The sequence below is a fragment of the Dipodomys ordii genome, unplaced genomic scaffold (genome assembly GCF_000151885.1).
Source record: "Dipodomys ordii isolate 6190 unplaced genomic scaffold, Dord_2.0 Scaffold4, whole genome shotgun sequence".
NCBI lineage: Eukaryota > Metazoa > Chordata > Mammalia > Rodentia > Heteromyidae > Dipodomys > Dipodomys ordii.
Genome location: NW_012267220.1, coordinates 5,541,828 through 5,568,513, shown reverse-complemented (window position 1 = coordinate 5,568,513; position 26,686 = coordinate 5,541,828). Strand labels below are relative to the sequence as shown.

General features: G+C 35.6%; 1 protein-coding gene across 2 annotated transcripts in view; it reads left to right on the top strand.

Annotated features, from left to right (window-relative positions):
• Nek1 (NIMA-related kinase 1) overlaps window positions 1-26,686 on the top strand; it is a 100,334-nt gene that overhangs the window by 53,288 nt on the left and 20,360 nt on the right. For both annotated transcript variants that reach the window (XM_013026177.1, XM_013026170.1), the window contains 7 exons: window positions 2,865-2,948; window positions 4,169-4,246; window positions 5,286-5,381; window positions 13,604-13,684; window positions 16,632-16,697; window positions 16,928-17,156; window positions 23,767-23,919. In XM_013026177.1, the coding sequence (XP_012881631.1) occupies window positions 2,865-2,948; window positions 4,169-4,246; window positions 5,286-5,381; window positions 13,604-13,684; window positions 16,632-16,697; window positions 16,928-17,156; window positions 23,767-23,919 (787 nt within the window). The remainder of the gene's footprint in view (window positions 1-2,864; window positions 2,949-4,168; window positions 4,247-5,285; window positions 5,382-13,603; window positions 13,685-16,631; window positions 16,698-16,927; window positions 17,157-23,766; window positions 23,920-26,686) is intronic.

Genomic DNA, 26,686 nt, shown 5'->3' with positions numbered 1-26,686 from the left:
TACAGAATATTTTAAACTAAAAAGTTGCTTTAAACTTCAGAATAACTCCAATTCTTGTGTTTTTCACATACAATGAAAGGAAGACTAGTAGTCTATAACAATACTTAGTTCACTACTATCCATGTTGTTATAACTCTGCAGACAACATATATATACATATCTACATATATCTACATATATATATATATATATATATATATCTTTAAAGTCTCAGACAATTTTATGATGGGGCAGAGGTGAAGCCAACCTCATACTTAGCTGCTCCAGAGGCTGAGGCAGAAGGAACTACAACCCCAAACCCCAGCCTTAGAGTTCTTTTATTTTTTACTGAGACTTTGTACTTATATATATATATATATATATATATATATATATATATATATATATAATAACTCTACTTTTAAGCACCAAAGCTACCTCAAGCAGTTTCTAAATTGTATTCCTAGCTCAGGAATTAATCATATCATAATCGGCCACCTAAGTCATCAAGTTGGGAGTTATCTTTGCCTGTCTCTTACCTACCTTCTACAAGTGACTACCAACTTACCAGTTCCATCTCCTAATAACTCTGATTGATGCTTTATCCCTGTAAATTTCTACCATATCTTGGGCTTTTTTTTTTTAACTGCTGGATTTGCAAGAGTTTCCTAACATGTATTACTTCTAGTTTTACATTCTTCTACATATATCCATTCATCATTTATTTATCTTCTGTGCTGGGAATCAGATTCAGAGTCTTGTTTATTTTAGGCAGTACTCTATCAAAGAGGTACATCTTCTCACTTCCTCCTATTCTATCTTAAACTATATTAATGAACATGAGAAGAGACTCAGGATATCAATTGAAAAAAATCAAGATAATTGTAAACTTTCACTTTCAGTAAAAATAAGCATGTATGTATCCATATATAAAAATAGAAGGAAATTTGGAAAGTGACATGCTTAAGTTTTAACTTTTTCAAATGTTAAGACTATAAATGATTGCAGTTTTGTTTTTTAGATTTTATACAGTAAATATAGATTTACACATAGTATATTAACACATATCTGTGTGTGTGTGTGTGTATACATAGAGAGAGAGAGAGAGAGAGAGCAAATTCAGCCAGAACTACTTTTCTTTATTAATGTTAGGTACAAAAAGTAAAAGTGGAAAGAGGTACAAAAGGCTCCAATTGAGCTCAGAGGCTTGCACTTCTGCCAAAATGCTCTATCACTTCATCCATGACCCCACAGACCTGCATTTGAATCATTTTTGAGGCTGTGGGTTACCTCAGAAAATTTTCAGAAGTATAATGAATCAGAAACTAAACCATAAGGGCTGAGAAGATGGCTCAGTGGTAGAGCGCTTGCCTTGCATGCCTGAGGCCCTGGGTTCGATTCCTCAGCATCACATAAGCAAAAAAGAAAAAAGCCGAAAGAGGCACTGTGGCTCAAGTGGTAGAGCGCTAGCTTTGAGCTGAAGAGCTGAGGGACAGCGACCAGGTCCAGAGTTCAGGCCCCATGACCAGACCCCCCCCAAAAAAAAAAAAAGAAAAAAGAAAAAAAGAAACTAAATCATAAGATGTTAAAAATTAATGGCAATCAGGAAAATGGTGATGATGAGTGTAAAATGTAACCTTCAACAAGCTGGTAAGAGATATTAATAAAATAGAATTTTTTTCTAAGTTGAGAGGAACTGGAAACATGCTTGTATAGGAAGAGATAGTTTTGACAGCCATAGTTTTATATAAGTTTATTATATCTAATTTGGCAATTTGTATTAGTGATAAATTACATTCAAAAGTGAATTTGTTTCTGTATTAGATGATCATTTGCACCAGGACATTCTTTAGAGTATAGCTTGATTTAGAGCTTATAATTAAATGATTTGCTGGATTCAGAAGCAGTGAACTCAGGTATTTGTGTGTATGTGCTATGTAAATAGGCATGTATAGAAATGGATTGGCCCTTTTATAGGGACAAACGAATTGACTTGTAGTTTCACCTCTAAAGCAGTTGTTAAATCCTCTTTACATAATGACTAGTAAAAACAAAACTGCTCTCTTTTTCTGAATAATTTCTTCTTCTGTTCTCACTGAATACATTTGCTAAATTAATACAGGAAGAAGCTATGGAAGTAACTCAGTGATAGAGTACTTGCTTATGTGAGACACTGGGTTCAGTTCCCCAGCACCACATACACAAATAGACATACAGCTAAAGTAGCAAATTCTGGGGTTTATCATCATAGTTTATCAACTAGAAATCATCAGAATTTGCCAAAAGAAATAAAATGGCACACGGATACCCCTGGGGAAGATGACATGGTAGCCTTCGTCATTCTTTAAACTTAGTACATTAAATGATAAACAGGGAATCCTGCAAAACCTGGCAGCTATGTATGGAGGCAGGCCCAGCTCTTCAAGAGGAGGGAAGCCAAGAAACAAAGAGGAAGAGGTATGCTTCCCGCATGTTCCATACCTCCACCGTGCTGCCATTTTTGAGTTTATTGCCTTCTTTTCTTGCATGGTTTATATGCTTAACAATTATTTGAATATTTTGTGGGTCTACAGGGACCTGTTAAATATAGTGACTGACATGTGTCATAATTTTGCCCCATAACTGTTCCTCAAGTCTTCTAAGCTCCAATTTCTTTTCTTTTGATAAAATTAAAAATTTATAATTATAACATTATTTTCTTTTCAGAAATAAGTTGCTTTAAACACTTGAAAGCTAATATCCCATTTCCATTAACCAATTTAAATTTTTTTTATTTCTCATTCAGATTAACTTTTCCTTAAAAGTTTTTTTTTTTGCAGTAAAACTGTTTGTAGGGTTTTTGTTTTGTTTTTATATGAATGTTAGGTCTTTTTTCCTCTTTGCAGATTTATCTGGCAAGGCTGAGGCAAATACGACTGCAGAATTTCAATGAGCGCCTTCAGATTAAAGCCAAACTTCGTGGAGAAAAGGTGGGTTGAAAAACAATTGTTTACCAGGACTCATATATGAAATCAAGAACATGGAGTGATGTAGAAATGATATGACAAAATAAGTAGAGGTCCTTTTTTCTTGAGTCCTGGTAAACATACATACATATATATATTTTTATATATATATATATATATATAAATATATATATGTATGTATGTATGTATGCACATCTGAGGGAAGCTAGGAGGAGGGCACAGAATCAGAGGGAAACAGGGTAAAACAATACAACAGAGGGTCCCATCAGCTGCACTGGACATTGATGAAAATGAACTAAGCAACTCAAAAGCAGCAATGGGAGGGAGGGAACAAGAGGGAAAGAGGGAACATCTTACTAAACTAAGCAAAAGAAAAGAATGTACATATCACCCGATTTGGAAGAAACAGTTGTATTGTCAAAGCTCATAGAATTCACAAACTTTATAGACCATGATAATGACAATTTGCCTTGTGAAAGTTAGAATGTGTTTGTGACTTTTAAGTATCACTATCCCACAATACTGTGAAATTTGTGAAAGTTATATAATCACTTAATCTCAATTAAAAATTATTTAAAAAGCAATTGTTTACAAAGTAATTGACTGATATAATAAACATTAAAACTATTATACCAATAACAAAATAGTAAAAACTGCTAAAATAGTGAAAGTCAAGATAATAAACTACACGAGGAGATAAAATAAATCTAACTTACATTATTGAAATTTGATAAGATCATTGTTACAGAGGAACTAAGAAAATATAACTAATGGCTATGAAAGGATTAAATTGTGTTTTATATCACTGTATAGTTTCAATCCATTGTCAGCAGAGTGGATGGTTGTTGAGAGTTTAGTTATTGCTTTGGGAGGTACTAATAGTATTGAATGATACTCTTTTTTTTGTCGATAGTGGCACTTGAACTCTGGGCCTGGGTGCTGTCCCTGAGCTCCTCAACTCAAGGCGAGCACTCTACCACTTGAGCCACAGTGCCACTTCTGGTTTTCTGGTGGTTAACTGGAGATAAGAGTCTCGTGGACTCTTATGCCCAGGCTGGCTGTGAGCTGTGATCTTCAGATCTCAGCCTCCTGTGTATTACACAGTATTCTATTTCATGTTTTTAGATACTAGTTTATTCAGATTATCTTTTACAGAACACTGCACTTAAAATGTAACACTTTTTCCCCCCTCGAATTTGTATGTTTATGTACTTATTTTATAGAAAGAATCTGACAGTATCAAAGGACAAGAAGGAAGTAATGAGGCTGACTGGAGACACAAAAAGATTGAATCATTTAAGGTATGGGCTAAAAGTACTAGAGTTTCTTCAAGGAAATTGAAAGCTGAATTGTGTTTGAAGTTTTGTGTAATTGGATAGTTCTCTTCTTGATCTTTTTTTTTTTTTTTGGCCAGTCCTGGGGCTTGAATTCACGGCCTGTGCACTGTCCCTGACCCTCTTTGTGCTTGAGGCTAGGGCTCTACCACTTGAGCCACAGCACCACTTCTGATTTTTTTCTAAGTAGTTTATTGGAGTTTATTGCCCAGGCTGGCTTGGAACCATGATCCTCATGATCTCAGCCTTCTGAGTAGCTAGGATTACAGGTGTGAGCCACCAGCACCTGGCCTATTCACTTCTTTAAATTTTTTTTCCTTTCACTTTTTGATTCCTGAAAAAGTTTTCTCTCTTTATGCCATACTTATTAAGAACAATTAGGTGAAATCAAGACCTGAATACATAATATATTTAATCCTACAAAACAAATGAGTAACATTTAAAATGAATGTTACTGGCCATTTTACTTTCCAGTATAATGTGTCTACATTTATCTTCATTTGGAAAACCTGACTGAAGGTAGAAGGGCTTTAGAGCAAGCTTAATTTTTATTCTGTGCTGGGATATGGTTAAAGTGGTAAAACACTTGCCTAGAAAACATGAAGCCCTGAATTCACACATCAGTATAGGGGTGAAAAAAAGACAAAAAACAAAAACAGGGCTGGAAAGGTGGCTCAGTGGTAGAGTGCTTGCCTTGCACGCATGAGGCCCTGGGTTCAATTCCTCAGCACCACATAAGCAGAAAAAGCCGAAGTGGTGCTGTCGTTCAACTGGTAGAGCTCTAACCTAGTGCTGAAAAGTTGAGGGACAGTGCCCAGGCCCAGAGTTAGGGCCCCAGGACTGGCAAAAAAACAACAACAACAAAGAAAAGTCATCAACTTTATTTTGGACCAGATACATACTTATTGATTGGCTAAAAAGTCAGTTCTTTTAGAGACCTAATAGAGAAAAGAAACCATATGGCCTCTCTCTGATAACTGATATTATTGGCTGTTTTTATTTTTAGGCCCAAACAAATGCACGAGCAGCTGTACTGAAAGAACAGCTAGAACGTAAGAGAAAGGAAGCATACGAGAGAGAAAAGAAGATGTGGGAAGAGCATGTAAGATACATCTCATATTCTTAATCCTGCTAATGGTATTCTATTTCTTACTAAGGGCATCAGCATTTATATAGAGAGATAGATGGTACAGGAATTTGAACTCAGGGCCTCATGGCCTCACTGTTGCTAGGCATGTACTCTACATCCTTACCACACAACCAAGCATAGTTTTTCTTTTCTATTTTTTCTCATCTTTTTCGTATGTACTTGTTTGCACATTCTCATTGAACGATAATATGGAGGAAGTTATTTGAGATTTGATTTAAGAACTTCTTTTTTAATTCTTTATTTACATATTGCCAAATAGCCAAAGTCTCAGTATCATGCAGCAAACTATATCTTCCTTCTGCCACTCATTGTTAATGCTACACTTAAGGGGTATTAAATTCTTATACATACTAGAAAAATGGATATACAAATATGTGCACCAAGCCATATTTTTCTGTGGCCTTTCTCCTCTGCTGTTAATCAGTCTAAACTGAATAGACTTCAGATTTTAGAATTTGTTTTAATTTTAACCAGGTCTTTCATTTTGCCTTAAACTTATAAATTAATTTAACAAGAACTGATGTTCTGCCCAGTGTCAAAGTCTTTATTCTTTTGCAGTTTTTCCTTATATCTGTAATATGTATCTTCTATTACAGTTTTATTCTTTATCACATTGACCAGAATTTTAAGACATTAGATAATAATGGAAATAATGTTTTGTTTTCCTTTGGATAAAAATGCATTATAAACAGCATTATATGAGATTAACCAGTAAGGAATAAGTGTCATATCAAATTTTAATTAACAGTTTTTATAACATGAATTATATAGTTCAGTTTCTCATATCTTTCATTGAAAGATATTTGATTTGAAATATACTGTTCAGAAGTATATTTGATCTAACAAAGGGTAAAAATCACTATGATAATTATTTTTATTCTTTGTATTTTACATAATTTTCACTCTGACTCATGTAATGATGAAAATTATGGTATTGAATGGGATTTAAATGTAGAGAATAATGTATGATCAAAGGTCTTTTATTACAAATTATATAGTGTTGCTTTCTCAGCCAGCATATATACTTATATTGTAAGCGGAACATGTAAGGAAGTTTTTAAAAGAACAGCCAATTGCTAATGGCTTACACCTGTCCTAGTTGCACAGGTGGCTCAGATCTGAGGATTGTAGTTCCAGGCCAGCCAGGGTAGGACAGTCCGTTAAATTCTTACCTACAACGAACCACTAAGAAGCCAGAAGTGAAGCTGAGGTTCAAGTGATGAAACATTAGCCTTGATCACAAAAGCTCAGGGACAGCACCCAGGCTCAGAGTTCAAGCCCTAGGACTAACACCAAAAGATAAGTAAATAAATGGAGAGCAATATATTTTTTAAAAATTCAGGGAAAAAATACAATAAGGAAATTTCATCTTGGTTAAGTCAGGAATAGTGTTTTGAATATGATGAGTTCCTTTTTAATTCCTCTACCTCTTCTGTAGTTTGTTTCTATTTCTCTTTGTCTATCAGTCTTCCTTCAAAGTACATGCAGTTCTCACTTCTGTCTACTTAGAATGTTTTCCTTTTCTTTTTCTTCTTTTTTTTTTTTCTGGTTCTGGGTTTGAACTCAGTGCTTAGGTGCTGTCCCTGAGCTTTTTCAAAAAGCTCAAGGCTAGTGCTCTACTGTTTGAGTCACAGCTCTACTTCCAGGGTTTTTTTAGTGGTTAATTGGAGATAAGAATCTCATGGACTTTCCTTCCAGGACTGGCTTAGAATTGTGATCCTCAGATCTCAGCCTCCTGAGTCACTAGGATTACAGGTATGACCTACCAATGCCTGGCTTAGACTGTTCTTATTCTAAGACATTTTTATAAATGGTAATTCAGGAAATTTTTTCACATACAAAGTAAAAATACATTTGAATTTTTTATATGAAATACATATGTCCTGAAATATTTCAGATTCTTCTGTATTTTGGAATGTTTGCATACATGAAATGAGATACCATGTCTGAACACAAAATTTATGTGCCATATATAACTTGTATATATACCGAATTGCAGTTTTATACTGCAACCCATCATGTGAGGTCAGGTTTGGAATTTTCTATTTGTAGTGTCATTTCGGTGCTCAAAAAGTTTTGAATATATAGCTGAGCACCTGTGGCTCACACCTGTAATCCTAGCTACTCAGGAGGCTGCGACCTGAAAATTGCAGTTAGAAGCCAGTGTAGGCAGGAAAGTCCATAAGACTTTTTAATTAACCAGCAAAATGTGCAAATGGAGATGTGACTTAAGTGGTAGAGCACAAGCCTTGAGCACAAAAGCTCAGGGACAGCATGTAGGCCTTGAGTTCAAGTGCCAGGACCAGCACAAAAACAACTTTTTGAATTTGAAGCATTTGGAATTTGGCTTTGAGATTGGGATTTTTCAACCTGTTTGGTTCTTCAAAGAGAGGGTTTTGAGATATTTACAAATTTGATAATATTACAAATTAGATAGATCTTTAAACTGTAGAAAACAACATGTGAAATGATTTTGTATTCAAAATATACAGTATACTGTAATATTTTTCTAACATATATCCAATCCTTACTACTTAATTAACATATAGAAATGACATAGTACATTGTGTGTGTCTCAAAAGTGGATAAACTGGGCTGGGCATGGTGGCTCAAACCTCTAATCTTAAGTATAGTAGGCGGAGATGAGGAAGGTGTTGATTCAAGGGCAGCACACACAGAAAAGTGCACTAGACTCAATCTCAGTATGCAATGGTGAAAGTTTTTTTTTTGTTTTTTTTTTTAATCATTTGGTGGCATTGCTGGTTAATTTTTCAGCACATAGTAAAATTGACACATAAACTAGAAACCATTTAAACAGGATTTAAAACATTTCATGGAGATGAAAGCAATGCAAAAATATATTAAATTTAGAAATCTTTTGAGAAAATGAGTAAGGGAGAGAGCTTTTAAACATTTTAAAAGATAATACCTGATATATGAAACTTTCAAGTCAACATTTTATCTCGGTTGCTAATTTTTATATGTGAAATCATGATCAAATTTTGAAAACTCTGTTTAGAATTTACTCAGCTGATCAATTTTACTTAGAAAGTAAGTCTTTTCAGCCTTAAAGTTTTATGTTTTTGTCTTATGTGAAACATTATTTTAATTTCTTAAATTAATTTTTGTGTTCTTTTGTCATGTGATCAACTTACTTATGATGTTATTGATAGTGTCTAGAACTACTTTCAAATTTTCAGTAAGTTTTGTTATTGACTACAAAACTTAATCTATTTGTTATCATTGATAACAACAGTGATCAAGTTCTTCTGTTTAGTTGAAACAGAGAACAGTGTAAATATGTCAGAATGGACACATTTTCAGAAAGCTGCTGAAGATTATTAATATAAAGTACACATAAATTAGTCTTACAAATTGAGTCAGATATCTTACCTTGGATTCTAAACTATATACTAATGACTATCAATATGTGACAGGAAGATAGGATTTAATGAAATACAACATAAATTGTTAGCAATATGAATATTTCACTTAAAATATCTTCTGTTGATTAAAAGGAAATATTTGCTTTTATAAATGCAAAAAGGAATATTGTGGAAAAAAGTTAAATGACCTTTCCTATCTTCATATAATCACTTGTACTAAACTTGATTATCTTTAGTCATACACTCTCTTTAACTCTTTAGCAATCTTAGCAATAAGTAATTTGTGTTGGGTTCCTTTATGGTTAAGATTAATATAGGAATACCTCTACTCAATGTACTTTACAGCTTAAGAATATAAGGTCTAGGCAAAGAATTTTGAGCCTTCTATGTGAGTTTTCCCATTTTTTTTAAACTGAGAACAAAATCCACTAAGTACTGCCTAGATTTTAAAAAGTTGTTCTGAGTCCATCTCTCTATGATTTCAGAGGGTTATTTAAACTATTTATAAACTATGTATGCATATAAATATGAGAGAAAGTTATTTCTGCAGATCAAACTGAAGACATCATGTATAGTAAATACCAGTCTACCACTGAGCTAGGGATATATCTATCCCTAGCCTGAAAAAAATCTTTGAAAGAGTCTGTTTATATCTAATTGGAGCAATGAGTATATGAGTGACTTTTTTCATGTTCCTGTTATAGTTATCTGCCTACTAGCTTCAGATAGGGTCTCATTATATAGCAGAGGCTAGAATTATACTTGATATATAAGCCAGGCCACCTTTGAACTTAAGACCTTCTAGCCTCCGAAGTGCTAGGTTTACATATATACACCACCTACCAAGCTTTTTAAACTCTGTGTGAATGTGTGTGTGTGAGTGTGAGTACGAGTGTGACAGGATCTCACTGTGTTGTCCAAGCTGCCCTTAAACTTGTGATCCTCAGAAATGCCTCTTCAACTTGAGAAGCAGAGATAAGAGAATCCACATTCCTCAAGTGGTAGAGCCTTGGCCTTGAGCTGAAGAACTGAGGGACAGCGCCCAGGCCCAGAGCTCAGGCCCCACGACACCCCCCCCCCAAAAAAAAAAGAGAATCCACATTCAAGGCAAGCTTAGACAAAATTAGTAAGACCTCCATCTCAAATGACTCAAGTAGCAGAGTGCTTATCTGGCAAATGTGAGGTCCAGGGTTCAATACCAAGTGCCACAAAATAAAAAGAACTTTTAAACTGATTTTAAAAGGATGAATGAAAATTATATTACAGGATATGAAGGGAAATTAGTAATATTCTTTGTTTACTGAAGTTGGTGAAATCCATGTTATTCTCTGTTTATTCATACAATTTTATTAAATATTTTATCTTTTTAAAAATACAAGTTTTCTTTGAATTTATATGAAACATTTGACTCTGGGGGTTTCTGTTTCTTGTCAACTTCTTTTTTTTTTGGTCAGTTGTAGGGCTTGTACTCAAAGCCTGGGTGCTGTCCCTGAGCTTCTTTGTGTTCAAGGCTTGCGTTCTACCACTTGTGCCACAGCGCCAATTCCAGTTTTTGAGTGGTTAATTGGAGATAAGAGTCTCACAGGGACTTTTCTGCCCAGGCTAGGTTCAAACCACAATCCTCAGATCTCAGTCTCTTGTCAACTTCTAAGTCCTGAAACCTCCTTTATTCAACACCAAAATTTAAAGTCTGATCACACAAATATATGAGAGGTCTTTGTTTTATTCTACATTCTAAAGATCAAAAACTTATTTTCTGTGAATTATTTCATCAGAGATATGAAAAACCCACCATACTTTTGATGTTTAAGCCAAATAGCTTTATTAATAGAAACTAGGTAAATAATAATTGCTACCTTTTATTAGATCCACAGCTGAGTGATTTCTTTGCACAAATTGTTCAATATTTACAGCAAGGAGACAATGAATATAGTCTTCCGCTTTTAGAAAAAAATGAGGTTTAGAGATGGTAAAAAAAAATAATAATAAAGATATTCACAGGGCTAGTGGGTGAGTTGGGTTTTTTTAGGTACAGGATGTGTTCTACTTCAGCTATGTGGTGTTGGTTTCCTTGAACAATGAATGATTGTTCAAAAACTGGCTACTCTTCTTTTAGAATTTTTATTGTAAAGGTGATATAAAGAAGGGTTACAGTTACATGAGTAAGGTATTAAGTGCATTTCTTTCTGAACAGTATCACCTCTTCCTTTGTTTTCTCCCAGTTTTTTCCCTCCTGACCTCCCTCTCCCACAAGATGTATAATTCATTTTCAGCATAGTATCTACTGAGTATCACTACTAAATTAGTACACACTTTGTCCCACTGTTTCTGTGCTTCCTCTTCCCCTCCCCAAATCAGATAAACTTATATACAAGAAAAGAGGAACAAATCAAAAACAGTGACAAAAGAGGAAAACAGAGAGAAAAAAACATCACAAATAGTAAAATAAAAAACCTCTTGTTTCCATTTCTTGGAGTTCATTTCAATAAGCATCATTTTATATGATCATATGCACATAGTTGTTGAGCCCTTGTCATCAGAATAACCTCCTTTGGTCTCATTGTTTAGAATATTTAGAATATCTTTTAATTTATCATGTCCAAATGTAATTTTTTTTTTTTTTGTTGATCGTGGGGCTTGAACTCTGGGCCTGAGCACTGTCCCTCAGCTCTTCAGCTCAAGGCTAGCACTCTACCACTTGAGCCACAGCTCCACTTCCAGTTTTCTGGTGGTTTATTGGAAATAAGAGTTTCACGGACTTTCCTGCCCGGACTGGTTTTGAACCCTGATCCTCAGATCTCAGCCTCCTGAGCAACTAGAATTATAGGCATGAGCCACTGGCGCCCGGCTCCAAATGCAATTTTTTGTCTTTTAGTTCCACTGAGTTTATTTGTAGATTTATAGGCACATTCTAATGTTGCAAATGAGGGAAACCGTGTAACTTTTGTTTCTTTGGGTCTGGCTTACTTTGCTTAAGATAATTCTTTCCAAGTCTTTCCATTTCCTTATGAATGGGATAATGTCATTCTTTCTGATGGAAGCTTAGAATTCCATTTTCTTAATCCATTCATCCACTGAGGGGCATGTAGGTTGATTCCATATCTTAGCTATGGTAAACAATGCTACAGTGAACATGGTTGTGCTGGTGGCTTTAGTGCAGCCTGGTTTGTGGTCAGTTGGATAATGCCTAGGAGTAGGATTGCTGGGTCATAGGGAAACTCTATGTTTAGTCTTTTGAGTTAAACACTCTGCTTTCCAGAGTGGTTGAACAAGTTTACATTCCGACCAACAACACTGGCTACTCTTTTGAAGGCTGGTTTCATTAGCCCCATTCCTACATTTACACCATGCTTTCTGGTTTTTTGTTTTGTTGCATTTTTCCTGAGTTCAATTAGCACATGTACACATATCTCTAGTCTTATTTCTCTGTAACATACCAATTTATATATTTCTCATTCTTTATTTTATAGCCCTTTAAAAGAAAGCATTGAGTCTTAATTCATTTTAGGTATTCATTATCTAGTATTGTGTTTGGCATTAATAGGTACTTTTTAAAGTCTTAATTTGTTGGCAAATTGATTTTATCACAATATTGTGAATTTGTTTTTCTTAAGAATGACTTCATATTCAGATACTGAAATAGGAATCATTTCTTTAAGAAAATTCATGTACTGCAGTTGAGGCTCTAAAAATAATGCTATTGTTCTGAACAATAATACATTATTAAGAGTTTATCTAGTGCTTCTATTATGTGTCTGCCCAGTTTCTTAAAATTACTTTTAATTTTAGAAATGACTTTTAATATTTTCTAAAAATGCTGCCATTGTTCAGAACTGCTTTGGAGCTTGCTTTTATTTCCTTAGAATTATGAATCCTTTGACTATATCTGTGATATAAAATCATAAGAATTCAAAAATATTCTAACCCAATCTCTCAAGGTGAGATTACATATTTGTGTGTTTTTAAGTTATTTGTAATTTTGATCATAAGTATATTTTTTCAATGAACAAAGTATTACTGCTTTATTCTTAGAGGATATGCAATAAATATGGTGTTGGTATGTATACTCTTCAAAAAATTTTGTTGATTGATTTGAGGAAAGCTAGAAGTGGGAATCAGACATCTGCCATCATACTTTCAAATTACAGCAAGAACTGCAATTTGAACACCATTTCTTGGTATTTGTTAAAGTTCAGAGTCTTCATACTGTTTAAAGTCTAAATGGCAAGAGCATGATAAGAACAAGCATGAATATCATGACCATTTCAATGAAGCAAATCTTATTTTCTCTATCTGCCCTTCCATTCTCACTTACGTTAATGTTTTTTATAATAAGGACTCTTAAATTGGATGGTTGATGATAAGTAGATTTTACCTAAACTTACAGAAATCACAGAAGTATTTCTTTTTTGAAATGTAAGATTGATAAGTATTTTTCATATCAAATGTTATAGTAGATTAGAATGAAGCTGAATAAAAATAAACATTCAGAAGACTTTTTTAGGCTCATTTATGAGACAGTAACACCAGGGAAACCAATTCTTTAGACTACAGGGCATGTTGATAAATATGTTTAACATCAGGCCATAGGTTTTGAGCTATTCTCTTCCCAGCACCTATCAGTGTCTTGCTCAGTAAATAATTGAAGAATGAGAGAATTGTTTGTATGTAGCTTTTTATGTCTTAATGCAGCCATAAAATTCCCATTGTATTTGATCAAGTCTTGTTTCTCTATAGTTGGTAGCTAAAGGAATAAAGAGTTCTAATGTTTTTCCACCTTTGTGACAGCATGAAACAGGTGGCTCTCCATCAAAGCAACAGATATTACCAGTTGTTTCTGTGACGTCAGCTTTGAAAGAAGTGGGTATGGTAAGTTTCTTTTTTTTTTTTTTTTGTTGGTTGTGGGGCTTGAACTCTGGGCCTGGGTGCTGTCCCTGTGCTCTTCAGCTCAAGGTGAGCACTCTACCTCATGAGCTACGTGCCACTTGTGGTTTTCTAGTGGTTTATTGGAGATCAGAGTCTCACAGACTTTGCTGCCTGGGCTGGCTTTGAACCGTGATCCTCAGATCTCAACCTCCCGAGTAGCTAGGATTATAGGTGTGAGCCACTGGCACCTAGCTGGTAAGGTTGTAAGTTTTTTAAAATTCAGAACTCCTCAAAGTTGAACGATTATTTAAAAGAAATTAAATTTAATGAAATACATTCATTCTTAATTTTTATATTATTATTTTCAAGTAAGTGTACAAAGGAGTTGCCATTCAACAAAGCAGTTTATGAAGACAATGCATCTTGATCAGTGTCACCCCTTTCAACATTCTAACCCACCCCTCCTAATCCACTCTTCCCTCATTTTTCTAAATTTTGTAGGATACACTTTGAATTTTTTACTGCATTCTGCCCCCCACTTCTTCATTTGTCTACTCGCCTCCCAGAGACTCCATCCCATCCCAAATTACGTTAATTCTTAACATTCCCCTTGATTTTTCTGGAGAAAAATATACTCCTTAAGATTGTTTTGGCTTTCTTTGAATACTGGAATCTTTCTACTTACAGATTTTTGTATCTAGGACTACTTGGTCAATAAATATGTTCAGCCCACTGTTTCTGAGGGTTCTACATCTGCGTCAACCAACCTCAGATCAAAAACACTTGGGGAAAAAAATATTATTGCTGATGTGTAGAATATGGGTAGGCCTGTGGTGATTGCATCTGTCCTGAGCATGTATAGACATTTTCCTCATAATATTCCCTAAGCAATATGTTAGGATAGCTATTTACATATCATTTCACTGTCAAATATTTAATCTAGAGATGATTTTACATATATATATATATACACACATATATATGGAGTTTGTGGGTAGCATGTATGTAAATACAGTGCTATTTTATGTAAAAAAACAAAACTTGAGCATCTGTTGATTTTGGTATAAGGTGGTACACATTCCAGGCTCCTTTTTCACTTTAACGGGATACTGAACAAAACTGTATAGAAATAAATTTACTAAAAATAGTCCAACAAATACTTCTGTACCCCCACCTTCATGATTAACAAATGTTCATATTTTTGTTTTTAAAACTAATATCTCTTTGGTACTTGAAGCAACTAACACTAGGAATTAAGTCCAAGGTATGTTTGCATTTATTCAAAATTTAATGACATAGCAGATGGTGGAGGATTCTGTGTAATTATGCTGAACTCAACAATTATTTCTTTTACCTTCTATTTCTGAATCTGTATATGCCATCCAGATAGTAAAACAAGGAAATATGGGCAGAGTTTAAACTTCAAAAAAAAAAAAAGTTTCTAGAAGGCTCAGGAACAGCAACTAGGCCCTGAGTTCAAACCCACAACTGACAAAAATAAAGTTTAAACTCGGTATGGACCAAGGTATCTATGTGATGTGTGAAACCTGTTCCATGGTGAGGAAAAATGAGCTCATAATACAGAGTGTCATACTAGATTTTAATAAACAAAAAGAAAATACTCTGTTTTTTTCTTTAATACATTAACCTCAATTTTTTCCTTTCCTGGTAATCAATGTTTGTACCTTTTATTTGTGAGATTTATTAAGCTTTGTAAAACTAACTACAAGGACTTTTGAGTATTACACTAATTTTTTTGTAGCTTTTGTATTCATCTAGAAAATAGGGCTGAACAGGAAAATCTAAGCTTCTTGATCACTCTCCAGAACTTCATATAAGAAACCACTGTTCTTGAAGTAGGTTTTTTCTTTTTCCCTTTCTGATGACAACTTTACATGTGCTACATTGTTCACTTCAACTTTAGATACCAGTATATGGTTTCCTCTCTGATATCCAGTGTCACATCTCAAGTAGCTGTTCATCTCTGTGCTTGTAGTGACTGCTAATTCCCGACTACTTTACTGGGTAAAATGCTCCTTGTCTTGTATATATGTGTTAACTTTAAAACTAATTAACTGTGTGATCTTTTGTATTTTTCAATCATTTTATAATTTGACATAAGTTGTATAACTAAATGGTTTTACTTACTGCACTATATTGATAAATGTTGTTTATTTCAAACTTTGAAAATTGCTTTTAGTTAACCTTTTCTGTCACAACTACTAATTTCTTCGTTACAAATACTTAAAATTCTTATTAATAGCACAAATGACTCGCGATTATTACTTGGTTTTCTCTTTACTTTTAAAGAAGGCCAATTTTCAATTATGTTTAAGACTATAGCTTAACAAGAATATGTATACATACCAGGCATGGTGATGCACGCTTAAAATCCTATCGACTTTGACAGCCAAAATTGAGAGCATCAAAGTTTTAAGAGCAGCCCAAGGCCAAAAGCATGATTACCTCCCTAAAAAATAAAGCAAAAAAGGACAGGTGAGGCCTGAATTCAAAGCCTACTATCAAATTTGTATTTTTTACATTTATGAAATTACATATGTATAAATTCATACTTATGAAACAATTTCAAACAGCTTAGTCTATCTTGAATTATTTTATTCACAAAATGTTCCTTAGCTCTAACAAAATATGTGAATTTTCCTTTATTTCTACAGTTACCAAAAATTAAATATAAAAGAAGAGGATATAGTTCAGTTGAAATATGACAAATAATTGAGAATTGGCCCTTGTATATGTTAAGTGTACTAGTTGATAATATTTAATTGTTCATCATTGCTGATAATGAAAGATATTTTCTTTACATTCTACAGGAATAGAAAAAGTTCATAAGGAGCAATTTCATGAAAAAGCAAAGTTAACAATATTATCTGATGTTTCCATGTAGACTTTTAAAATAACATTACTTCTTTATAATTATCTGTGTTTAAAGGACAGAAGTTTAACTGATACCCAAGAACCTTTGGAAGAAATACAAAAGACCAACAGTGCTCTTTCAGTAAGTGTAATTTTTAGTCTGTCAGTGATTTTAGTTTATCATATGCATATTATAACATTGTAGTCAGGGGTTGGTGGCTCATGTCTGTAACCTTCACTACTCAGGAGGCTGAGATCTGAAGATCACAGTTTGAAGCCAACCCAGTCAGAAAAGTCCAAGAGATTCTTATTTCCAATTTCAGTGAGAAAGTTGCAAGTACAATATAATATGTAACATTGTAACCATTGCAGAATAAACGTGAAATACTACGGAGACTAAATGAAAATCTCAAAGCTCAAGAAGATGAGAACGGAAAGGAGAATCACTCCGATATGTCTGAGATAATTGTTCATGAGGATGCCAGACAGTATGAAAAAGAAAAATCTGTCCCATCTGATCGCAAGAAGTGGGAAGTAGGAGGTGAACTTGTGATTCCCCTGGATGAGGTGGCACTGGATATGTCCTTCTCTGCAACTGAAAGTATGTATAAGCATGTTAATAGCCCATATTGATTTATTACACATGTAAATTAGTAGGCTGACTAAATGGCAATCTGAAGGAAGAACACTTAAAGGAATTGCATAACTTGTATATATTTTCCTTCTAGAAGAGAAATGCTGTCTTCTAGTATCATGTAGAATGTAGAAAACAATTCAGTCTTCAGAATACCAAGGATTTTCTTTTTACACAAAAATGTATGAGAGAGGGAACTATAATGCATTTTTAAATTGTGTTACTTTGCACTTTATACTGTTAATTCTTCATGAGAAGCAGAGTGGTGAACTTTGATTAAAATCTTAGATCCCTTAAGCATTTCCCAAGGTTACTGAGATCTGACTTAATGTGTTATCTGCTCAGAAAGAATTCCTGAGTATTCACTATTTTCTTATTGTTCTGGATACTAGAGATATAACGAAAAGCAAAACAGAAAAGTATGTGCTCTTCTAGAGCTTATATTCTGAAAGAGCCAGTGTAAAATAATTTTTATGGACTATTTTTTTGTCAAATTCTCTCTTGCATTGAAGAAAATTCCAAAGATTTGATAGCATTTACTTTATTTACTTATTTGACAAAAAGGTAGCTATGCCCTCCTAAGCATTCTTCCAGTATCCTATGATTACTCCTAGGAGTAGAATGCTTAGGAGGACATAAAAGTCTTTTTTTTTTTTTTTGGTCAAGCATGGGCCTTGAACTCAGGGCCCAAGCACTGTCCCTGAGCTATTGTGCTCTACCACTTTGATCTACAGCACCAGTTCTGGTTTTCTGGTGGTTAATTGGAGATAAGAGTCTCATGGACTTTCCTGCCCTGGCTGGCTTTGAACCATGATCCTTAGATCTCAACCTCCTGAGTAGCTAGCATTTTATAGATGTGAACCACTGGTGCCCGGCAGGCATGCCAGTCTTGAGCAGCAAAAGAAGTCATTTCTAGACTATGCAATTTTGCTGAAGGAAAGAAGAAAAAGAATGGCCACTCTCCCATGCTCAAGGGTAAGAGACCATAGGAAACTTGGAGAAGTAGATATAATTCAACATGGATAAAGTTCAAAACTTGTGACAAATAATTTGCCCTTGCAAGCAAGAGGTCTTGGAAGAACTGAGCAGAGCCAGATCATAAAGGGTCCTGCACATTTATGCCAACCAATAGTAGACTTACTCTAAGTGTGGAGAGAAGACTTTAAAAAGGGAATCAGCAAATGTTTTCTCTAAATGACCAATAGTAAATATTTTAGGTTCTGCAGGCCTAACTCTGTTGCAAAGCTGTACAAAGCATCAATACCAATGAGAATGGCCTTGTTTCCAGTAAAATTTTATTAACAGACACTGAAATTTGAATTTAACATAATGTCCTTTATATGTTCTGTTTCTTTTCTAAGAGTTCATAAGAATGCTTATGATTGCTTCCTGTGACATTTTTTATAACTGTTTTTAAATCTTTGTTACATAATTCCAACAGCTGTGTTACATTTGTGTTGACTATTGTCTTTTTTCATAATAATTAAGATTAATTCCATCCTGAACATTTTGAATCTTACCTTATGAGATTTTGAGCCTTGTGTAAATCATGTGGAGGATGTTCATGTTTTTGTTTATCTAGCAATTGAACCCATTTAAAGTCCTCTGCTTTCATGGTTGTAGAATGAGCTCATTTTTCACTTTCTCAGTGCTCTTTGGATCTGCTTAGCATTGTCTTCTCATATGCATTGTTTCTGAAAAGAAGTCTTGTCCTTATCTTTGTTCCTCTGTACATAATTTTTTCTCTGCTTTTTTATCATCTTTTTGTTGTTGTTATTTGTTAATGTGGGTTTTGGGGTGTTTTTTTTATTGTGAAAATACTGTACAGAGGGGTTACAATTACATGGTCAAGATAATGAGTACATTTCTTTTTTTTAATATTTCTTTTTTTATTATTGTGAAACTACTGTACAGAGGGGTTACAATTACATGGGAAAGATAATGAGTACATTTCTTTTTTTTAAATTTAATTTAATTTTATTTGTGAACATACTGTACAGAGGGGTTACAATTACATGGGCAGGATAATGCATACATTTCTTACCAAGCATTGCAGCCTCCTCCTTTGTTTACCCTTCACATCCCTTCCCAGCCTCCCCCCTCCCCCCCAATCCCAATCCTTCTCCTTCCCCCTCTCCCCCCAATGAGTACATTTCTTATCAAGCATTGTAGCCTCCTCCCCTTCCCATCCCATCCTCCCTTCCCCCTCACCATCCTCCCCCGCCCACCAAAGTTGTAAAGTTCATTTTTGACATAACGACTTGTACATCTCATTGTTGTAATGGGTCCACCTGTATCCCTATTGAAATGATTTGTTTTTTCCCTTCCCCTCCACAAATTATACCAACATCAAATACAGTGAAAACAGGGGTTATACCATGGGGGAGGGACATACAAAGCAACAAATAATTTTATAAGTGTGTTAGAAACAATCGCATGAAAGAAAAAAACATTTGAATACATATCTTAGGGTTCATTTTCCTAACATCAACTTATCTGACCTTTTCTGCTTGACTCATACATATACTAGTCACTGCAAATAAGGGAAACCATGGGATCTATGTTTCTATGGACCTGGCTTACTTCACTTAATATAATTTTTTAAATGGAAAGACTTGGGGTGTTTTTTTTGGTGGTACTGTGGTTTGATTCAGAGAGTTGCACTTCCTTTTTTTTTGTTCATCTGGCACTCTACCACTTAACCCCTGCTGTAGACATGGAGTCCAGTGGGCTTTTCTTCTTGGGCTGGCCTCAAACCAACATCCTTCCAGACTCTTGAGATGCTAAATTTATGAGGGTGAACCACGAGCACCTGGCTCTATTTTTAAGATCTTCTCAGGTTTTGAACAATACAATTACGAAGAACCTTGATGTGATTGTATTTGTTCCCTTTCCTTGTATTGTTGAGCTTACTTATTTTTCTAAATTAAAAATTCTTTATACTTTTTTGTTGTTGTTGTCGGTCGTGGGGCTCGAACTCTGGGCCTGGGCGCTGTCCCTCAGCTCTTTAGCTCAAGGCTAGCACTCTACCACTTAAGCTACAGTACCACTTCTGGTTTTCTGGTGGTTTATTGGAGATAAGAGTTTCACGGACTTTCCTGCCTGGGCTGGCTTTGAACTGTGATCCTCAGATCTTAGCCTCCTGAGTAGCTAGGATTACAGGTGTGAGCCACCGGCGCCTGGCTCTTTAGACATTTTTTAATCTAATATTTTTTATGCCTCCACCTACTTCCCTCCTACAGGAATTCCAATTTAATTTCTTACCTGTGTGATACTCCTTTCATTTTTTAAAGATTCTGGATGGTCTGTTAGTCTGTCTTCACTATATTATATCCTTTTTTCTTCTATATGTTTCCTGCAGTATATTCTATGCAGTATATTTTTTTATCTCAGACAATGTGTTTTTCATAATCTTTAATAGTTTGATTTGGTTACATAACTGGAAAATCCTTGCACACTATTCTAACACCTGTCTCAGTCTGGGTCCATTTTTTTCCTTGCATTTTTTGTTCCTTATTAAAGGTTATATTTTTGTGCTTATTTGCATGTGTGACAAATTTCTTATTGGTTGTCATACATCATGAATTTTACCTTATTTAGGGTTAGTTTTTTTGTATTTCTATAATTATTTGGGGCTTTTTTCCCCTAATGTTTGTGAGATGAGACTGGAACCATGTTTAATTCATGATAATTACTTCTACTACAGAGATAAGAGCCTTGTAAGTACATATTATACTAGGAATTACAAGGCTTCCCAGGTTGACTGGTGATAGCAATGGCTATTTCATGTCTTAATGTTTCCTGTAGTGTTTTAGGTGGTGCTTTTTCTACCTTGAGTATCCTTCTTAGACTGATCACCAAAGCTTACTACTCTCTACAGATCTCTGAAATTCTTCTACTAGTTACACAAGGTTTTCAGGAATTCCAGCCCTGCCTCTGAAGTAAACCTGTTAAATTGGGCCTAGCTTCCCTCTCCTGTGGCCTGGAAATATTCTGGGCAGCAAGCTGGGTGATCATGGCAATCATGATTGATCATGGTCAATGAGGAAGTTATACTGATTTCTTTCCTCTTGAAGGTTCTATGTTCATTATTATTATCCAGTGTCTTGAAGGTTTGTATATTTTTCTAATTGCTGTGATTACTTAGAGAATAACTATAACTACCTTATGCCACCTTAGTTAGAAGACTAGTTTTAAAAAGCTATTGAAGGGGCTGGGAAGGTGGCTCAGCGGTAGAGTGCATGCCTTGCAAGCATGAGGCCCTGGATTCGATTCCTCAGCACCACATAAACAGAAAAAGCCGGAAGTGGCACTGTGGCTCCAGTGGTAGAGTGCTAGCCTTGAGCGGAAGAGCTGAGGGACAGCGCCCAGGCCCAGAGTTCAGTCCCCATGACTGGCAAAAAAAAATAATAAATAAAAATGAAAAGCTATTGAACTACATAGTGTCAAAAGTTGATAATAATCCTTAACCAATTTATAGAAGGGTAATAAAGAGAAGACACATATTTAAGAGATAATAGGTGGCAAACTTGTAAGGCTTCATAAGAAACTAAGATTTTATCTGAGGAAGAACTTGGAACTCCAGCCTTGTGTTTGCTTGGCTTGCTTGCTCAGCTGACTCTCTACAACTTGAGCCACACCTCCAGCCCAGTTTTTGCTAGTTATTTTGGAGGAGTGTCTCTGTCTCTATCTGTCTCTGTCTCTGTCTGTCTGTCTGTCTCTCTTTCTCGCTCTCTTTCTCTCTTCCCCTCCTCATCCTCCCTCAGACTTTGTATGTGGGGTGACTCCAAATCACGATCCTCTGGATATCGGCCTGCTGAGTAGCTAAGATTGCAAGTGTGAACCTCTGACACCTGGCCCAGAATTGCATTTTAATGACAATTATAAATCTCTTTGTCCACTAATCTCATCATCTCTCTATTTGGAGGCTAGTTTTGATTGGTTGACTTTCTTCATTTATTATAGGCTGTATTCTTATGCTTCTCTGTGCCTGCTTCGATAGTATTTGTTTAAGGGCTAAACACTGTGACCTTGTGAGTTTATTGAATTTTATATTCCTATAAATAAACTAGACTTTTGTTCTAGGACATAATTTAGTCACTTGTGAATATCTTGACCCTTTTCAGTTGAATTTTAAGCTTTGTTAAGTGATTCAGAGCAGTGTTTAGTCTGTAGCTAATCTTTTCTCTTTACTCAGTCAGCAGCCTTTCAGAATAGTCCACCCAGTGCCCTGTGAATTTTGAGTATTTGTATTCTGATGGAACTAAGAACTATATTCCAACACAAAATATTCCAACTATTATTACTGGGTGATCTTTTCTCCAGATCCCAGAGGGTTTTGTTGTTTTTGTTATGGCTTTATACTAGATAGAATGGTATGCTTTGCTCAAATAAGACCTGAAGTGGCGCAAAAAGATTGTAAAAACCAGTTTTCTTGAGAGGGAGAGAGTTTCTGATCTTCAGTAATTTATCTTATATGCCAGTCACGTTGGCTTCCCAGACTCCCAGTTCTGTCTCTTCAGCACCACATAAGTTTTTCCTGCCTACATTGAAGAGATTGAACTTTATTTATTTTTTTCTTGTGGACATTGAGTCATTCCAGTTTTGTCTGTTGAAGAGATTTTCCATTGTGTTGCTTTGGCATGTTTGTCTAATATCAAAAGACTGTCTCTTGGGTTTATTTCTGGGTTTTTTACTCTTTTTAACCATCCCTTTTAAATTTGGTTTTAATCATATTAGTTATACAAAACTAAATATCCCCTGCTTATCTGTATATGCACTTGGCTCTCATGGAACTAATATATGAAACTATTAACTTGGAGTCAGTCCATGTACTGCTACTTATATCCTAATAAAGCCTCTTTGAGATGGTTAAAAGAAAAAACTATCAAATTGTATAGATTACCACTGATAAGTCTATATTACTCAAATACTCTATTAAATCCTACGTATTGCTGCTTGGTACCTATATGCTTCAAGTTTTACTACCCAATGTTCTAGAAAGTTAAAACCTCAATAGGCAATTCTTATCTTTGCTAAGTTTTATTAAAATAGTTTACTTAAAATTATTATTATTATGATTATCATTGTTCAAAGGAAATTTGTGTACTTAACGTGTATAAGCTAGAACAATACATATTTCCTTAGATGTATTTTTTGGCTTTTTAAACCCATATTTATCTTAGAATCTGTTTTTTGTTTTGTTTTGTTTTTTTTCTGTTGGTCGTGGGCCTTGAACTCTGGGCCTGGGTGCTGTCCCTGCGCTCTTCAGCTCAAGGCGAGTGCTCTACCTCTTGAGCCACAGTGCCACTTCCAGTTTTCTAGTGGTTTATTGGAGATCAGAATCTCACAGACTTTTCTGTCCGGGCTGGCTTTGAACTATGATCCTCAGATCTCAGCCTCCTGAGTAGCTAAGATTACAAGTGTGAGCCACTGGCGCCCAGCTCGAATCTGTTTTCTTTTTAATAAATTTTTTCTCATGAAGCATTCACTTGGACAAAAGACAAAAATCTTGCTGAACAATGTACTATTATGTTCTATCATTGAAAATTATTTCTTTGTAATTTTTTTCTTTTAGAACGTACAGTGGGAGAGGTTATTAAGTTAGATCCTATTGGATCGCCAAGAAAAGTCTGGGGGAAGAGCCCTGCAGATTCAGTTCTAAAGATACTTGGAGAAGCTGAACTCCAGCTTCAGACAGAACTATTGGAAAACACAACCATTAAAACTGGTAAGCAAAAACTAATTGTTTATACTAGAATATTATTTTTAAATGTGAATTATTTGATTGTTTTTATAATTTCTTATAAGATAGAGAATACTTCTGTTTTCTGGGGAGTTGACGTAAATGGTAGCATTGAATTTTGATCTTGATATGACCTAGATGAATCTAAAAATAAGAGAAAGGGAGATATCTATTGGGGATTTGGAAAAGTTAGAACAGTGTTTATTAAAGGTATATTTGTATCTGCCTGTGTGTTTTGTGTTGGGTGTTTTGTTTCTCTGATACTGAGGATTGACATGAGAACTCTTAAGTACTAGGTATGCACTTTACCTTTTAAGCCATGTCCAACCCTGTTTACGTTTTGTTTTAAGATAGAATCTCACTAACTTCTCTGGGCAGCCTTAAATTCACAATCCTGCTGTCTCTACCTCCTGAATAACTAGGATTATAGATGTATACCACTACACCTAGCTGGTATTGTATCTTCTGAAGTAAATTCAGGAATTAAATTGAGTAAAAGAAATCTCCAGTAGGCAAATATAAACATTATTCTTGAATAGGAGACAGATAGTTGTTATAAGGCAAGAGGAAAACGATATGCCGTGTCTCATGCCTGTAATCCTAGCTACTCAGGAGACTGAGATTTGAGGAATGTGTTTCAAAGCCAGCCTAGACAGTCCCTGAGACTCTTTTTGTTGTTGTTGTTGTTGTTGTTATTGTCATCGTTTGTGAAACTCTTATTTCCAATAACCTACTAAACAAGCTGGAAGTGGAACTGTGGCTCAAGTGGTAGAGGGCTAGCCTTGAGCAAAATGAAACTCAGAGACAGCTTCTAAATCCTGAGTTCAAGCCCCAGGACCAGCCAAAAAAAAAGGAAAAGTGGCCAAGTGTAGGACAGGCCTTTTACACTAAAGAGTTTGAGCACATGTTAAAAACATGGAACAGGAATTGGAGCTGTGGTTCAAAGTGGTAGAGCACTAGTCTTGAGCAAAAAAGTTCAAGAAGAGTGCCCAGTCCCAGAGTTCAAGTTTCATGACTGACAAAAAAAGGAAGGAAAGAAGGAAGGAAGGAAGGAAGGAAGGAAGGAAGGAAGGAAGGAAGGAAGGAAAACATGGAGCATAGTTTTCTCATTTAGGAAAGTAATGGAGAATATGTATTTAACTTTTTACTCTCTCCTTGCTCTTTTTCTGTGTTTCTTCTTAAAGCTTAGAGTAGAGCTTCAAATTCAAGATCCTGCTGTCTCTCCACCTCCTGAAGCTAGTAGAAAAATAACATAGGAGGTAAAGGTATTGACAGGTTCTCTAATGAAAGAGCAAAAGTGGGTTTCTGTTTCCTCATTAAGAGTGAATTTCCTAACCACAAACCAATCGCTTATCTAATAACAAAGAAACATAATTTGACTAAAGAAGTAATGCACTCATTTGTTTGTAAAAAGGGCAATAGCACAATCTATAAATATGTATATCATTTGTACACTCATATCCTAAATTTTGAAGTTGTATGCGAAACACTAACCAAAAGCAAAAATACTAGTAACCTAATATTACGCTTTAGTCAGAGCTCATTTTTAAAATGCCTCTGGCTTTATTCAGGACAAAAATGCTTGCAGGCTCCAAACTTTTAAAAAATAACGATGAGGAAGTTGCATCCAGTCTTCAATGATAGTCTGAGCATTTCCTCCATTTGACACAATGAATATGAAGAGTCAGCCTAATAAAAGGAGAGACTATATTCTGAAGACAGGGTGTAAAAACATTGGGAATCACTATATTCTGAAGAGAGAGCTAGGAAAAGCATCAGAAATGATGAAAGAGGTGACAGGACACCTGTAAAGCATGGAGAAACAGAAAGGTGATAGTTAAAAGTTTGCAAGTCCAATCCTGGATCCCTGCAGAGACAGGGAGGCCAGAGCCCCAACTACCAGGTAAGCCACCACCCCTGCCCAAGACTGACAGGCCTAGCCACAGAGGACGTCCACATTTTTTCCAAGCCTTAACCCTGGTTCAGGGATTTGGTGTCTCATACCCCACATCTCACAGTTCTGTATTTTTTTGGGGGGGAGGGGGTCCGGTCGTGAGGCCTGAACTCTGGGCCTGGGCCCTGTCCCTCAGCTCTCCAGCTCAAGGCTAGCTCTCTACCACTTGAGCCACAGCGCCACTTCTGGCTTTTTTCTTTTTGCTTATGTGGTGCTGAGGAATCGAACTCAGGGCCTCAGGCATTCAAGGCAAGCGCTCTATCACTGAGCCCACCTTCCCAGTCCACAGTTCTGTATCTTGAGAGAGATGCCTATTGTTTGAGATTAAACTATTGTGGCTTCCTGAAAACAGGGAATAATTATGGCTCGGAGACTCTGGGTACACCTTGTCACAGTGTGGGCGGTTGGTGACCACAAAAAGGTTATGGAAAGGGAGGTCTGATGTGGACCCACTGAGTAGTTTAAATAAGTGGGAGGAAGCTGGGACAGTAATGAGTAGTGAGTAGCCACATCCTGTTAGAACTGAGCTCTGAGCCCAGTTCCATAGCTCATATGATTACCACAAGCCTCCTCCTTCCCATAGGATGTTTAAATGCCAGGCAGGGTCTCAAAGACCCTGAAACCAGTAGACAGAGTACCCAATTCACACAGCCCTGGCATTCGCAATCCTCTTGTCTTAACTTCCCAAGTGATGCGATTGTAGACACCTACCACCATGCCTTTTTTTCTTTTTCCTAGTACTGGGGATTGAACCAAGTGCCTCATGCGTTCTAGGCAAGTGTTCTCCCACTTGAGCCA